This window comes from Oryzias latipes, chromosome 17, assembly GCF_053564925.1.
Source record: "Oryzias latipes strain Hd-rR chromosome 17, Olatipes_Hd-rR_3.1".
In the NCBI taxonomy this organism is placed as follows: domain Eukaryota; kingdom Metazoa; phylum Chordata; class Actinopteri; order Beloniformes; family Adrianichthyidae; genus Oryzias; species Oryzias latipes.
Window position 1 is genome coordinate 13,198,973 of NC_136253.1, and position 17,257 is coordinate 13,216,229.

Genomic DNA, 17,257 nt, shown 5'->3' on the forward strand with positions numbered 1-17,257 from the left:
TCCAGGTGTGCAAGTTTTCCTTCTCTTCCTTCAGCATAAGCGCTGCGTTCATGGCCCCACCCTCCTCCCCGGCTTCCACCTGTGAGCTCCGTTAGGTGTAGTTATTACAGAAGAATTTCCTGATCAGACTTAAGGTCACAAAACAGCATCCAGATGTTTGGAGCAAAGAGCTGGAAGCTGAGTTTCTGCACAAACTTTGGGTCTTTTTAACAAACACAACCTGTTTAAAGTTGAATCAATGAATGTTTACAAACACAAAGTTTACAAACACAATGTTTACAAACACAACAACAACAACAACAGCAACAGCAGCTTGCCTCTCACTAACAGACTGAAGACTTTAGCCGCGGTTACATGTAAAAAATATCTTGATCAGATCAATGGTCGGATTAGAATTTAACCGCGTACATGGGCCCAAAAACCTTTTTCCGATTAGAACAAACGTTTACGTGCGCTTTTGGTCAGAATAAATCAGTTGCACATGCGCAATTCTGGTTAAAATACCGGAAGAGGAAACGAGTCCCGATGTAAACAAGCCGAGCCGTCACATACATATATTTAAGAGCTCCGTAAAGTACAAGATGATCTTCTAAACATGCTTTTATTATTGTTATCTTTATTATGAAGCGACTGTTTGCTCATTTTATTTTTAATCTGTGTAGTCAGTGCTTTTTTGTGGCAGAACGAAGCCGGAAGAATGGTTAGGTGAAGGCTAACATGCGCTAACAACAACATTTAGCCTGGATGAACATAAAATCAATGGAAATTCTGCAATCTGCATCTTGGCTGCACATAAATATGAAGGAATGACATCAGCCTTTATTTTGTCGGGACACAACTGGAAACACAAATCCACGTGATTGTTTGAATGGTTTCTGAGGACTGAGAGACATTTCTGCTTTGAAAAGCTCACACACCGCCCCAAAGCCGCTGTGCAAGATGGCAGTCTGAAGCCTCCCACACGTAACAAAGCATCCCCCCCCAAACACAAAACTTTAAGTCTGGCTGCTCTGCTCAGAGACACGGTTCGCTTCGTCCACCACAGCCTCGCCTGGACCGCACAGGGTCCAGACGTCAGGGCACAAAGCACTCCTTCCCAGCACCCCCCCCTTACGAGGAGTGTCGGAGAAGATAGGAAGGGAGATCAAGGCGTCTGCACTTCGCACCGTGCGTCTGCGGAGCAGCCGGTCTGTCCTGTTTGAGATTAAAGCCTTTTCTGGAGAGAAACATCTGTTTTTGCGTGACGTTAAACCAGAGCTGTAGTGACGTATGATCGGAATGAACCGTTTACATGTAACACGATGGCATCAACAATCGACATAACCCACCTATATAGATGGGAAAGAAAGTTTGATCCCAACGAGTCTGATCAGGGCAGACTATTCCGAACGGCGCGTTTACATGATGCATTCAGATCAGACGTTCTTTCCGATTACTTTTGCCCACGCAAACGCAGATTTTGACAGCTTCATCACTGTTTCTTCAACTCACAATAGAATCAAAAAAGAAATCTGTCTGCAGTTGAACAGATTCTGACAAACAGTTAGATTTTTATGGATTTGATATTTCAATTATTAAAAGCAAATTTGATCTTAAGGCAGCAGAGCAGCAGATGTTCTCTAAAGGCTGACTAAGCATTGACAGCTATGTGGACTTTTCTGGAGGTTTAGCAGGTGGACTAAAGGACAGAAGATGGTGACCAGTCCATCAAGGAATCATCTGGAAAAAACAGATTGTCAGAACTTTGCCAGATCCACAGTCTTCTTTGTTTTGTGTGTTTCTCTGAGCAGCTGCTAATCACTGCATTGAAAGCAGACTGAAAGCTCAGCTTTTCAGACTCACTGATTTCTGAGTTTCTGTGTCTGCAGAAGCTGTCACTCTAGTTTCTGCATTCATGAAACTCAGAAAGAGATCATTTATTCTCCACACATTTGGACAAAGGAACAAAGGAATTAGAACAGGTTCATGATTTCAGGATTTCATTTCATTTCCTGCAGAGTCAAGCCATGAGTTTCTTTTAGAACTACAGTCATGATTTCATGTCTGGATTCATTGTCTGTGGGGTCATGGGGTCAATGTGTCAATGGAGGGGAAGGGGGGGAAATGGGGTGGGTTGATTTTTACTGTAAATGACTTTGAGTTGTGTGTCATGAAAAGAACTTTTTGTTTTACAAATAAAGTTTGATTTGATTTGATTGTGTTTTCATTTGGTGCCTTAATCCTCAGTTCAGTGAGTTTGTGAGTCTGTGTGAGATGGAGGTGAAACATGTGAACCTGGCTGTGGTTTCCTGCTCTCTTTCTGTCACAAACACTAACATCTGTTCATCTGCAGGTTTTTGTTCAGCCTGCAGGGATCATTTCTCACTGTGGAGACCAGCAGCTGCAGTAGTAGGAGGCTGAATGATCCACTTTGACTTTATTGATCTTCAACTCACATCCACTCTGGGTTTTTTCAGCTGTGAAATCGTCTTGTTGAGGATGACCGTAACCTTTATATATTTCACCATCACTTTCATCAAACCTAAGAATCCATCTGAATGTTTCTTTTTCTTTCTTCTGGTACCAGAATCTGACATCATTATAACACTCCTGAATTCCTCCACAGCTGAAAGAGACACTTTGACCAACTCTCCTGGTCAATGTTAAATCCTCCTGAATCAGTTCTGCTGCCATGGCAACCAGTGCTGCAGAGACACAGACAGACAGGTGAAGGTCAGGATGACAGTGTTTGTTCCAGGTAGACCTGGTTGGCTCCTGATTGGCTGCAAACACTCACCTGAACACAGACAGCACAGAGCAGCAGCTGGGAGGAAAAGCATTTTGTTCAGCCGTGTTTCCTCTGCTCAACCTGAGGAGAAGTGGTGTTCTGATGCAGCTGAGGACAAAGAAGGACCTGAGAGCTGTGAGATGAGAGCAGGACCACGTTCTTTGGGACTCCTCCTCCAAGCTCCCATCAGCCCCTGCAGCTCACAGAGAAGACTGCTGCTGCAGACGGACAGCTCAGCTGAAGCTGCTGTGTGGTTTCATCTTCCTGATTTGAATCTGACAGCAGATGAAGAGAATCTGGGTCACATGATGCACAAACACTCCAACACATTCATGTTCCACAAACACACTCAGCTTGATGCTGAACTCACAAACACACACTGTTATCTGCTGTTTAACAGCTGTGGAGAAAATACACAAGTATCAATTCATGTTCTGTTTCTTGATGAATCTCTGTGATCCATGATGAACTCATGTTGATGCTGGAAGCTGCTTGAAATGTTTTCTACACTGTTTCTGTCTAGAGAAAAATATCAATGATTCTCATCTGTTAACACAGGGAAGTTCCTAAACAGCCATGTGGGGGCGCTCTCCAGCTGCTTTAAATGAAAAGTAATGGTTTCAGAGATATTTCAGTTACTTTTTAATGGAAGATTCTAAACCAGGGGTCGGCAACCCGCGACTCAGGAGCCTGTTTTGCTCATGTGTCTGTGTGTGTGGTTCTACAACAGAATAAAGAAAACAAATAATACAATTATAATAAACCAAATTCAATAAACAAACCCAAAATATTAATATTCATGATTCAATAATTTAGCAACAGGATGTCTTCATAATAACCACTTAGCCTGCTGGATCTGCATTTGGAAACATTCCACAAACCTCTTATAGCATTATTATATCCAGAATATTATACCCAGAAAACTTATGATATTAACTGTAGGAACTAATTAAATCCAATATTCTAGAACTTCTAACCAAAACTAGCTTAACTTGTTAAGTCAGCAGAAAATGTCCACACCCAAAACAAACACTAAAATTGTCTCACTGCTCTCATGGACGCACACTTAAGCTTAGAAACTCAAACTGTTCTTTCAAATATTGTGTTTGCTGCTCTGTTTACTTCTGTTTAAACTTTAGAATTGGAATTATTCAAAGAACGATGGCGCCCTCTAGTGGTGAACTTCAGAACAACGCCTCAGTCTTCTCTTAAGAACAGCATTAATAATGTTAAGTTTGAAACAACTTTAGTTGTTGTCTATTTTTAGATTTTCTTTCTTCTGGTTCATGATTTTTTGTTTTTATCCTCTCCATCTTCCCCTCTTTACCCTCTCTCCTCTACCCATGATTAGAGACAATGGAAGTGATGATTCATTTAAAGCTCTGAATTCAGAATCCTCATGAAGAAATAAAATATGAATACATTTATTTTAGGATTTGTGATTCTATATGTACTGAAACCAATGTCTAAAACAGAAAACAGGAGAATATTTGTCAGAATAAGAAACACAAAAATGATGTTTGTGTATTTCTTTTGTGTTTGTTTTCAATTGTGTAGCCAGAGTTCAGGGTGTGAAGGCTGCAGAGCACAAACACACACATCTGCAGGCAGTTTGATTGTCTGTCAGCAGCATTTCCTGTAATCCAAACCACTGAGAGCAGATTCATATCTGCTGCTGTTCACTCATCAACCTCCCTCCTCTCTGCTCTCTGTCTTTATTCTGCTGCATGGAAACTTTTGATTTGTTGATGTTCTTGAAAGAATCACAAACTTACAGTTAAATGTCTTCAAACAAGAAAATTGTTTTTGAGTTTATTGAGAATATTGTTGCAAATAAAATGTAAGAATATGGATCAATGTGTAGAAACAGAAAATGTAAATGAAAAAGCAGAAAACTGCAAAGTTCCATCTCTACAACACAGCTGACACAGTTTGATGAAGGATCTACAGCAAGTCATGAAGAACATTTGAGAACTGATCAAAGTGATGAATGAGATGAAAGGAGGAGATTTGATGGAGAGAAAAGACCAGCAGAAAAGAGTCATTCAGCATGTCTGGAGTTGGTGGATGCTCCCTTGTTTCTGAGGATCATCAGCAGAGAGAGTCCACAGCAGTACACCAGACTCTTCACTATCAGCACTGAGTACAGCAGGCAGAGCAGCTTCACCCTGCACTCAGACTGGAAGGACAGCTTCACCAGGTCCAGAGGAGGAACAGAGGCTGTTCCCTCTGCTAGAATGCTGGAAGATGCTGGATGGGATGTTGGAGCTGCTGGATGGGATGTTGGAGCTGCTGTGGAACCTGCAGCTGGAAGTGCAGGAACCTCTGAAACAGAGAAAAAGTCAGAAAGAGTCAGCATGAAGCTGAATCTCTGTTGAACACAGTCACCAAGCCTTCATTACCTTGTTGTGTTTGGGCCTCCACTGTGCCCCCCTCATGTTTGACGGAGCAGATGTATTTATAGGAGCTGTCCTCTTGCTGATGGAGCAGCAGGATGGAGGCGCTGCGTCCCGACTCTCTGAGATCCAGCTGCTCTTCAGAGGTCAGGTCCTCCAGTGGTCCGTTGTTCTTCTGTCTTTTCCAGGAGAACTGGACCACAGGAGGAAACATGGCTGAGGCCAGACACAGCAGGGAGCTGCTCCCCTCCACATGGACTCTGGATGCTGCTGGGTACACGCTCACCACGGGCTACACTACGGACTCATCTGAAGTTTGACAGCAGCAACAAGCAGCACAGACACACACTCACACAGTCAACAGCAGCTTCCAGAAGTGCATTCAGTCTGATCCTGGAAACTCCATGAACTCTGATCACTAAACTCCTCATCAATGCAGCACAAAGTTCACTTCACTCACTGGATTCAGCTTCACATCAAACCCTCATCAGGAGACACGACGGCTGCAAATCATTTCTACACTCAGACTAACTCATTTGGAAAAAAAACATTTTTAGAAATTTGGAAATTAAACATTAAATATGTGATTAAAAATATTAAATATGCTGAATTGAATCAAGCAACATCTGTTTCAAAGTTTATTAAATGATTTATTTGTGTCTCTCTATGATAATATTTTTGCATTTTTTAACATTTAAAATTATATCATCCAGAACATTAGTCATTTTATTACAAAAAACAATTGGTAATTTGTTGGTTTGTTGGTCTAAAAATTTCAAAAACAACTTATATTTTTGAAAATATTCAAGATAGAAAATAGAGACCAAAAACATATCAAGTTTGTCAAATAAACCGTTTCATCTCACATAAATGACTTTCTCGATTGTCAAACTGTTTAGATTCTAAATATTTTACATAGAAACGCAAATAAAATGTTATGATCATTAATTGATCTGAATAATCAATTTTTTAATGATAATTACTTCATTAACACTTGAACTTAAATTATGCAAAGTGCTTTGTATTTTTCTATTTTTCACCTTTTTACTTTACATTTATTTCTGAAATATTAATTTCAATTTAATTAAAAATTTAAAGTCAAGACCATTTTAACCAACTTTTTTGTGAATCATTATTTACTTCATAATGATGATTATCTTCCGTTTCATTTCCAAACTTCAGTTCAATTCAGTTGAAGCTCAGATCTGATCTTGTTCTCAGAAACCAGCAGATGTTCCAGAATCAGTGAGACCATCAAACTCTAAATATTTGGAACATCACTCAGATTTGCAGAAATCAAGAATCAGTTTAGTTGTTCAGTGAGATTTCAACATGTTTGCAGAAATGATTCAGCTTTTCTTCTGGAACAATGGCTGCTTGATGAATTCTCTGCTAATGATGAACAAACTAACATGTGAAGCTGAAGCAGCAGAAACTGACTTGAAACACATTTTCTACAATCAAACAGCTGAAGGAGCAGAAATGGTTCTTCTTACCCGTTACAAACAGTCCAGTTCCAGATCCAAAGATGAGGTAGTCATAGTAATAGCCCGACTCACACAGTGAGAAAGTGTGCTCCAAAAACCTGTGTGCTGTTAAAGTGTCATCTGAGTGAATCAGGATCATATTTCAGCTCCATGATGAGTTTCTCTAATGTTCAGATCAACATGACTGTCTCTGTCTGCAGTGGAGGAACTTGGTGAACTGCTGTGTGAAATGAGAGAAGAAAATGACAAATATTCCTGCAGTTATTAGATGAAAGATTCATGCAGAAAGTGACAGCATGAAAGAGGAAAGGTAGAGTTGTGCACGTGTTCAGTTATCCTGAAGTCCATCAGTCTGTTTTCTTCTGCTCCTCCTAGAACCACAGATATCAAATAACAAAATGAGTAATGTTTAAAGACATTTCCAGGGAAGGCAGGCTACATTTGTAACCGAGTATCTAGTTGGGAAAGAGAGAAAAAGTGCAATTCCATTACTTCTGGAGAAATTAGAGGAGCACAAAATTATATTTAAGAAGTGGATTGCATCTCCAAACTCCACTTCTGCTGCGAGTTTTGTTGCAACCCGGGAGATAATAAAGCGTGGAAAACTGTTCACAGATGGTGGACTACTTGAAGGCACTCCAAAGGGCCGCAAGAAGAAATGATCCAATTAATAGCACTGAAAGGCCAAACACGGGGGAGGGGGACATGTGAGGCTGTGCTGAAGTATTTAAATGACAATGGAATAAACACCAACCACCTGATTTCAGTGGCTACAGATGGGGCACCCAGCATTAGAGCATCAAAAAGGGGGTTTGTGACTTTGCTACAGAATTGGATCGAGATCTGCTTGCATTCCACTGCATCTTGCATCAAGAGGCACTGTGTGCACAAACATTCCTATCGGAGTGTGTGGCGGTGATGAACCTTGTCATCAAGATGGTGAAGAAGATCATTGCAAAAGCATTGAACTACCATCAGTTCCGTGCATTGCTTGAGGAAGTTGAAAGCAAATATTCCGATCTCCTGCTAGACAACAAAGTCAGATGGCTGTCCAGGGGGGAGGTTTGGCGTTGCTTTGTCGTCTGTTTAGAACACGTGAAAACATTCCTGAAAAGCAAAGACCTGAACTACCCGCAACTGGAGAATACTGAGAGGCTCGAAAAACTGCACTTTTTGGTGGATATGACTGTGACAAGCTGAATGAACGTCTGCAGGGGGGGGGGCACTGCACTGCAAATGCTTGAAGCTGTTCTGTCATTCAAGCTGACTGTCTTTGCCAGAGATGTACAGCGAGGCACACTGTCCCACTTCCCCCCCCCCTGAGAGAATTAAAAAAAGTCCAGCATTATGACACCCTCAACGGTGATTATTTACAAGGTGTGATTGTTGCAAACTGCATTTGGAAGCAGATTTTGCGAGTTCTGAAAGGAAAAAAATGAAACTCTCTTTTCCTGTCACACCTCTGAAGATCGATCCGTCCACGTTGAGCACAATTCCAGGAGTAAATCAAGCTGACCTTGAAATGGAAATGGCTGATATAGCCGACAAAGATTTATGGGTGTTCAAATTCAAACGTCTGACAGCCGAGCTTGAAGACGTCACTCGCTAGAAAGCCCAGCTTGGCCAAAGCCACAAGTGGAGGTAAATTGAAAGCCTCCCAAAACCAGAGAAACTTGTCTATGACACATGGAATGCTCTTCCTGACAGTTATAGGAACATGAAGACATAAGCATTTGGGGTATTGTCCATCTTTGGATCAACCTGTGAACTACATCAAATCAAAATATCGCACCTGCCTCACAGATGAGAGCTTGCAGTCAGAGATGTGAGGGGGGGTTGATGGCTGGTGAGGCCTTGACTCCTTTGGAGTCAGATTTACAATGAAAGAACTGAATATTTCAGCATTCATCCAATAACAGCTAACAGTATATAAAATACACACAAGAACATATTTGAGAATATTTCTTTTATGGACATGGATAGAACACTCTTCCTTTGTATAAATACTATAAACGAATTCCAGTATACAGATGTGTTAAGCACACATTTGACCCTCAGTAACTATTTTTGGTATTTTCTCAACTTCAATTTCTGGTGCTTTAATGTTATAAAATGATGTCTGTGAAAATTATCATAAAAATAAAATAAATGATTTTGCTTACAATTTTTCCACTCACTCCCAAGTTATTTAAAAAAAACTGAGGAACAACCACTTTTTTCATCCAAACCTCACTGGACTCCCTCATATCTGAACACTTTAAATCCATTTTCCTAAACCCACTAGATCTCTCATGGGGTCACAGGGTCACAGGGCTGCTGGAGTCTATTTTGGCTATTCTTGGGTGAAGGCAGACTACGCCCTGAATAGGTCCTATTTTAAAATCAGGTAATGTTTTTTTTCTTCCTCTGTAGTGGTTTTTCCTCCTGATTGTAAAAACATCCGTGATCCTAAAGCCATGAAACGCATGAACACTTTTCTTCACCTTTGTCATTTTTTATGGTCATTATTTTATCAGGGATTTTTACTTGACATTAGAACAGCTTTGTGTCGCAATTCTGATCAATTTGACATCAAGACTTTTAGCTTGAGACAAATATAATGTTTGTTATTTTCCTGCTGAACTTTGTGGTTACATGGACAAAATAACTTGATCGGATCAATGGTCGGATTAAAATCCAACCGTGCACATTGACACAAAAAACCTTTTCCGACTATAACAAACGTTCACATGGGACACACTTAAGGTCGGAATAAATCATTTGGGCATGCGCAGTAGTGTTGAAAATACCAGAAGAGGAAATGAGTCCTACAGTAAACAAACCTTGCTGCCATATCCGTTTATGTAGCATTTCAGTAATATACAAGACGATCTTCCAAACTTGCTTTTATTATTATTATGAATATTATGAAGTGCCTTTTTGCTCATCATTTTATTTTTAATCCGTGTGGTCAGTGGTTTTTTTGTGGAAGAACGGAGCTGGAAGAAGCCAGGGTCAAGAGAAGCTAACACGCGCTAACAACATTAGCCTTAGATGAATATAAAATCCATGCAGGAAACACAGCAATCTGCATCTTGGCTGCACGTAAATATATGGGACTAACATCAGCCTTTATTTAGTCGGGACATGACTGGAAACACAAGTTGACCTGATTGTTTCAATGGTTTCTGAGGACTGAGCGGCATTTCTGCTTTGAAAAACACACACACCGCTCCAGAGCCGCTGTCTGAGCTGGAAGTCCGTCTCAGCTCGGACACACAGTTCTCCTGAGTCCTGCAACCGCTAACCCAGAGCGGCGAGACGGATCGCAGACCAAAGTCTCCCACACATAACAAATCAACAAAACGCACACGTAACAAAGCATCCTCCCCTAAAACACACATTGTTAAGTCCAGCTTCTCTGCTCAGAGACACAGTTTGCTCGGTCCACCGGCACCCAAGTCTAGACCGCGCACGAAGCACTCCTCCCCCGCAACCCCTTCGTGAGGGGTGTAAGAGAGGGGAGAGGCGAAGAGCCAGCGGGGCAAAAGCGGGGCGAGAGCGAGGCAAGAGCGGAGCGGCGCTTCGCACCGGGCGTCTGCAGAGCAGCCGGTCGGACCTGTTTGAGCTCCAAAACTTTCTCTGAAGCACGGCACCGTCTATGAGTGACGTAAACCAGAGTAGTGAGACACGATCGGAATGAACCGTTTACATGCAACACAATCGGATAATCAATCGGCATAACCCACCTATCTTGATTGGACAGAAATTTTGACCTGAACGAGTCTGATCGGGGCAGACTATTCCGAACGGCGTGTTTACATGACGCATTTTCCTTACGATCAGGCGTTCTTACCGATTACTTTTGTGCATGTAAACACAGCTAATGTTTACAGACACAACAACAACAAGAACAGCACGGGGTATTCCAATAAGCATATTTAAACTACACTGAGTTTAAGCCTGAACTCTGGCTGAAATCCGCCTGATCTTGCTTACTCTGGGTATGTCGTTTCCAAAAGATATGAGTTGGCGTAATTACGCTCGACTTGGTAACCTAGGTAAACGCACCTGCACGGCAAGTACATAAAGACAGTCTGAGATTTTAATGATGGCGAATGAAGATTATACGCCGATCAAAAAAGTTATATGGCTGCATCAACAAAAGAAAGAGTTTCTGCTTGTAGTAGACAGCGGTGTCAAACACACGGCCCGCGGGCCGTAAGCAACCCGCCAGGTGGTTTAGTCCGGCCCACACGTGAAGAGTAAAAATCATAAGGATGTTTAAAACAGAAAGCACTAGTCCATTCCTGTGGCTAGCTGTGATTTTTTAAAGAAATAACCGAAATGCACAATTCCGCCATTAGGGGGAGCAAAGGACAAGAAAAACAGGGGAAAAGCATATCTCTGCACCTGCCAATAGCGAAACCTAACAGCTCCTCATCTGGGTAGGGAGTAGTTTGGTTCCCTGTGAGCTTCATCTCTGTTAAATTGCTATAAGAATGATCAGCAGTGACACAATAATGACCACAATGTTGTCAAAATTAAAAAGGGTTGAAGTGAAGTCCTAAACCTTCCAGGAAAAGTGGACAGTTTTATGTGTTCACAGAGCTGAATTGCGTGCTTGGTATGTCATCAACAGGCCACAGGTGCTCAGAAAATACAACATTCAGCACCACTATAAGACCCACCATAAAGAAAAGTTTCACCATTTGGAGTAAAAAAAAACAACAAGATTTAAGATTTTTTTTATAAAATGTATGCAGGCTTTAAGTTCTTGGGGGCGGAGCTGGGGGGGGGGGTCCAGTGTTTCATCCAGGGCACAAAACTGACCAGAATCGCCTCTGAAAATAAGCATCTACACCTGGGGCTGGGATCAGCAACTTCCCTGGCTCTGGGACAGGACGGGACAACCCTCTTGGGACCCCCGGTCGCTCTGGGTGTCATCCGCTTCATCTGCGGGGTCTGGGGTGGGGTGGGGGTGGGGGGGCTTGTTGGCCCTGTCCTGTGTTGGGGCATTTTGGGGGGGAGGGGGGCCCGCTATTGGTACAGGACCTTGGGGGGTTGACGGGTCGGAGTCTCCGCTGAGGCATTCGGCGGTTGCCCCGGCTGATTGGCTGCCTAGGTCCCGTCCAGGCCTGACCAGAGCTCTTCTAAGGCTGGTGCTTGGGGGTGGGGGCCTGGGCTTGCTCCGGGGGGGCGGCACTTTCTGGCTCCTCTCTCTCCGTGTGGGGTGGGTGGTGCTGGGCCTGGGGTTTCGGCGCCTCCGGGGATGGGGTCCCTGGGCTAGGGCGACCTGGCCCCTATGCTGGGGGGGGGCTGGGGGGAGCTACTTGGCAGTGGTACCCCTCCCATGGTTGCCGTATGGAGTGGGCCCCCCCTCTTTCGGTTTTGTTTGCACCTTAGACATTTAGGGCCCTTGGTGGGGGGGTGCTTGGACACCACTGCCAGCAAGCAGCAGATGTCCTCCTAGCACACTACCCGCCAATTTTAACCGCACCTTAGACATTTAGGGCCCCTTGGTGGGGAGGGTGAGGGGACATCACTGTGAGTAATCAGGAGATGTCCCCTCAGTGTCCTACCCGCCAATTTTAACTGCACTCCCCTTAGTACACACACCCCTCCCCCCTCAAAATATACATTCCAACATAAAACACACACCCTCACAAACACACGTACACGCACACAAATTTTGCAAGGAAAGTGGGACCCAGGACCATCTGTCCCCTACCCCATCCCTGGTGGGGGGGAACGGGGCCCTTGGCAACAGCTGCCGTGTCCCCTGGGTGCCGGTTTCCTGGGCCCGGCGGTGCTCTCTCCGCTCGGGGGGGGGGGTTGGTTGGGCTCTTCCAGCGCGGCGGGGGGACTGCTCTCCTGGTTGGGCTGGGGCGCCGCTCTCTTTCCTCCCGTGCTTCCCTGATCTCTGGCTCTGGGGGCCTCGCGGCGGTCCTGCTGGTCCTGGCCTGGGTGGCGGATTTGGTCGCCCGGGGGGCGGTTGTCCCCTGCCTGCTGCCGTGTGGCGTTGGGGGGTTCTGGTTCTGGTTCTGCTGCGGCGGGAGTCTTGGTGTGGGGATGGCTGCGCGCTCCCCCTCCTTCTTTTCACATTCCACCATCCATTTTAGAAGAACATAAACACTCACCTGAACACAGGTGTTAGCTCACCTTTGCACTAATAGTTTGCATGATTGAATGACTGAAATATCTCACACTAGTTGGTTTAAAGGCATAGGTATGCGTGTGTGAACACTATCTGTTTTGTGTACATGTTGACATGTGGACATTTTTGGAGCTAGCAGGTGTGTTTATAACATTTGAGTGTGTGTGTGGACAGGCCCCGCCCTTTTTGTACTACATTTGAACCTTACTGTAATGATAAACAACTGGTAAACTTGCTGTCTACGCTGCTTCATGGTCTCACCCCCCCCCCCCCTCCCACTATCACCCTCCTACCCCCCCTCCCCTAACATCCCTCTCTCTTCTTCCCTCCTTTCCTTTTCCGTCTGGTCCAACACCAAAGATTTTCTTTTTTTTTTTAATTTTTATTTTTTTAACTTGTCCTGTCCAACAGCTAGGCAGACAGATGAGAGCTGAGGGCCTCTTGTGTTGGACATATTTTACTTTAACAAGAGGGGTTATTAATCTTCAGACAAACCAAAGGTATGTAACACCAAAGATTTTCAAACATGATTGAAATTAATAAAGTTTGACCTCAATTACAAAAGGGGTTTATTCAGACATACCTTTGGTATTGTCTGAAGATTAATAACCCCTGTTGTTAAAGTAAAATATGTCAAACACAAGAGGCCCTCAGTTCTCATCTGTCTGCCTAGCTGTTGGACAGGACAAGTTAAAAAAAAGAAAAAGAAAAAAAAGAAAATAAGTATCGAGAACCAAACAGACAAAACTCAAAGCTCAGATTAATAAAGACAAGAAAATTTTTGCTAAAAGCTGGAATGTAAACATTTGTAGAATAATGTCTGCAGACTGATGATGACAATATTTAACAGGAGAATCAATCAGATGAAGTTCAGACAGGACTGAGTTACCCTCTAAAAACAAATGGACAGAAATGATTTAGATATAATTAACAAAACTGAATGTAATCATCTGACATGATTCCAGTTTATTAGTTATTTTTATTCACCTCTTAACACCGTATGTCACTCATTTTTAATGTTCCATTAAATCCAGGACTCAACTGAACTTGCAGTAACTTAATATTAAAAACAATATAATAATAAATAAAGTTTGTGTCTCTAAATGTTTCCAGTTGCTGTTTTCCAACATGTTAGAAAACTGTGCTTAGAGAAATAACAGGCCTGGAATGTTGAATGTGTTTGTTCTCACACTGATGTTCAAACTGGAGTTTTCTCTATTTCCAGTTTGAAAATAAGGAGAAGCAGAGAAACAGTTCAGTTCAGTGGATCTGAAGGCTGCAGAGCAGCAGATGTTCTCTAAAGGCTGACTAAGCATTGACAGCTATGTGGACTTTTCTGGAGGTTTAGCAGGTGGACAAAAGGACAGAAGATGGTGAGCAGTCCATCAAGGAATCATCTGGAAAAAACAGATTGTCAGAACTTTGCCAGATCCACAGTCTTCTTTGTTTTGTGTGTTTCTCTGAGCAGCTGCTAATCACTGCATTGAAAGCAGACTGAAAGCTCAGCTTTTTCAGACTCACTGATTTCTGAGTTTCTGTGTCTGCAGAAGCTGTCACTCTGGTTTCTGCATTCATGAAACTCAGAAAGAGATCATTTATTCTCCACACATTTGGACAAAGGAACAAAGGAATTAGAACAGGTTCATGATTTCAGGATTTCATTTCATTTCCTGCAGAGTCAAGCCATGAGTGTCTTTTAGAACTACAGTCATGATTTCATGTCTGGATTCATTGTGTGTGGGGTCATGGGGTCAATGTGTCAATGGAGGGGAAGGGGGGGCAATGGGGTGGGTTGATTTTTAGCTGTAAAACACTTTGAGTTGTGTGTCATGAAAAGAACTTTTTGTTTTACAAATAAAGTTTGATTTGATTTGATTGTGTTTTCATTTGGTGCCTTAATCCTAAATTCAGTGAGTTTGTGAGTCTGTGTGAGATGGAGGTGAAACATGTGAACCTGGCTGTGGTTTCCTGCTCTCTTTCTGTCACAAACACTAACATCTGTTCATCTGCAGGTTTTTGTTCAGCCTGCAGGGATCATTTCTCACTGTGGAGGATTGTATTTATAGCAGCTGCAGTAGTAGGAGGCTGAATGATCCACTTTGACTTTATTGATCTTCAATTCACATCCACTCTGGGTTTTTTCAGCTGAGAAATCATCTTGTTGAGGATGATTATAAGGTTTGTTGATTCCACAACTGCTTCCATAAAAATAAATAAATATTTTAAATGTTTATGTTTCTTTCTTCTGGGACCAGAATCTGTAGCTATCATAACACTCCTGAATTCCTCCACAGCTGAAAGAGACACTTTCACCAACTCTCCTGGTCAATGTTAAATCCTCCTGAATCAGTTCTGCTGCCATGGCAACCAGTGCTGCAGAGACACAGACAGACAGGTGAAGGTCAGGATGACAGTGTTTGTTCCAGGTAGACCTGGTTGGCTCCTGATTGGCTGCAAACACTCACCTGAACACAGACAGCACAGAGCAGCAGCTGGGAGGAAAAGCATTTTGTTCAGCCGTGTTTCCTCTGCTCAACCTGAGGAGAAGTGGCGTTCTGATGCAGCTGAGGACAAAGAAGGACCTAAGAGCTGTGAGATGAGAGCAGGACCACGTTCTTCGGGACTCCTCCTCCAAGCTCCCATCAGCCCCTGCAGCTCACAGAGAAGACTGCTGCTGCAGACGGACAGCTCAGCTGAAGCTGCTGTGTGGTTTCATCTTCCTGATTTGAATCTGACAGCAGATGAAGAGAATCTGGGTCACATGATGCACAAACACTCCAACACATTCATGTTCCACAAACACACTCAGCTTGATGCTGAACTCACAAACACACACTGTTATCTGCTGTTTAACAGCTGTGGAGAAAATACACAAGTATCAATTCATGTTCTGTTTCTTGATGAATCTCTGTGATCCATGATGAACTCATGTTGATGCTGGAAGCTGCTGGAAATGTTTTCTACACTGTTTATGTCTAGAGAAAAATATCAATGATTCTCATCTGTTAACACAGGGAAGTTCCTAAACAGCCATGTGGGGGCGCTCTCCAGCTGCTTTAAATGAAAAGTAATGGTTTCAGAGATATTTCAGTTACTTTTTAATGGAAGATTCTAAACCATGAAGTCTGTTTTCCTCCATTAGAAACATTTCAGGAGATCTTTGTGTGAAAACTTTTGACCTGATCGTCACAAAGACAAGATTCCAGTTTTTTTCTTTGGTTCTCATTGATCTCATGAAGATTTTTCTCTGATGTTTTCAATGTCCTCATTAGGACAAAATAATAAGACGTTTGAGTGAAACTTTTTTTGTTTTTTTGTAAAAACAACAAAACAGTTTTTTTTGTCTGTATGTAATGTATGTAATTGTATGTAAAATTCTGTATTCTTACCTGATATCAGATTTTTGACGATTTGAATGTTGTCCATCAAACAGTCACCTACCAATTTTTATCTATCCTTTTATAAATACACACTAATTTTCATCACACAAAAAAACACACATGCAAGGAGTAAACAGGTGTGTTCAGGTGAGAATCTGCTTCAAGCTTCCTCTCAGTAAACAGTCATTTCCAGCATTTAGATTGAAGACTTCTGTCTCTAATATGGGTTCTGGATGCTGATGATCACAGAGAGCAAACTGGTCAAGTGTGTGTTTAATCCCCAAACAACCACAGACCAAATGATGACCTTTGACCTTTTTCTTCTTTAATGTAGTTGGATTTACATTAGAAGATACATCCATGCCTGTTTTGCACATGTGTCTGTGTGTGTGGTTCTACAACAGAATCAAGAAAAAAATAATACAATTAGAATAAACCAAATTCTATAACCAAACCCAAAATAATAATATTCATGATTCAATAATTTAGCAACAGGATGTCTTAATAATATCCACTTAGCCTGTTGGATCTGCATTTGGAAACATTCCACAAACCTCTTATAGCATTATTATACCCAGAATATTATACCCAGAAAACTTATGATATTAACTGGAGGAACTAATTCAATCCAATATTCTAGAATTTCTAACCAAAACTAGCTTAACTTGTTAAGCGAGCAGAAAAAATCCACACAAAAAACAAAACAAAACAGATTTTACCCTAAACAAACACAAAAATGGTCTCACTGCTCTCATGGACGCACACTTAAGCTTAGAAACCCCAACTGCTCTTTAAAATATTGTGTTTGCTGCTCTGTTTACTTCTGTTTACAATTTAGAATTGGATTTACTCAAACAACGACGGCGTCCTCTAGTGGTGAACTTCAGAACAACGCCTCAGTCCTTAATAGCAATAACAATGTTAAGTTTCAAACAACTTTAGTTGTTGTCTATTTTTAGATTTTCATGATTTTTTGTTTTTATCCTCTCCATCTTCCCCTCTTTACCCTCTCTCCTCTACCCATGATTAGAGACAATGGAAGTGATGATTCATTTAAAGCTCTGAATTCAGAATCCTCATGAAGAAATAAA

At 42.2% G+C, this 17,257-nt stretch overlaps 1 gene segment (V, D, J or C); it reads right to left on the reverse strand.

Moving 5' to 3' along the window:
- Positions 1–4,769: 4,769 nt before the first annotated feature.
- On the reverse strand, positions 4,770–17,190 carry LOC144986777 (immunoglobulin lambda constant 6-like). The segment is given in 3 exon segments: positions 4,770–5,038; positions 5,170–5,455; positions 17,173–17,190. Coding segments are annotated over 3 exon segments (534 nt in total).
- Between the last annotated feature and the right edge of the window lie 67 nt (positions 17,191–17,257).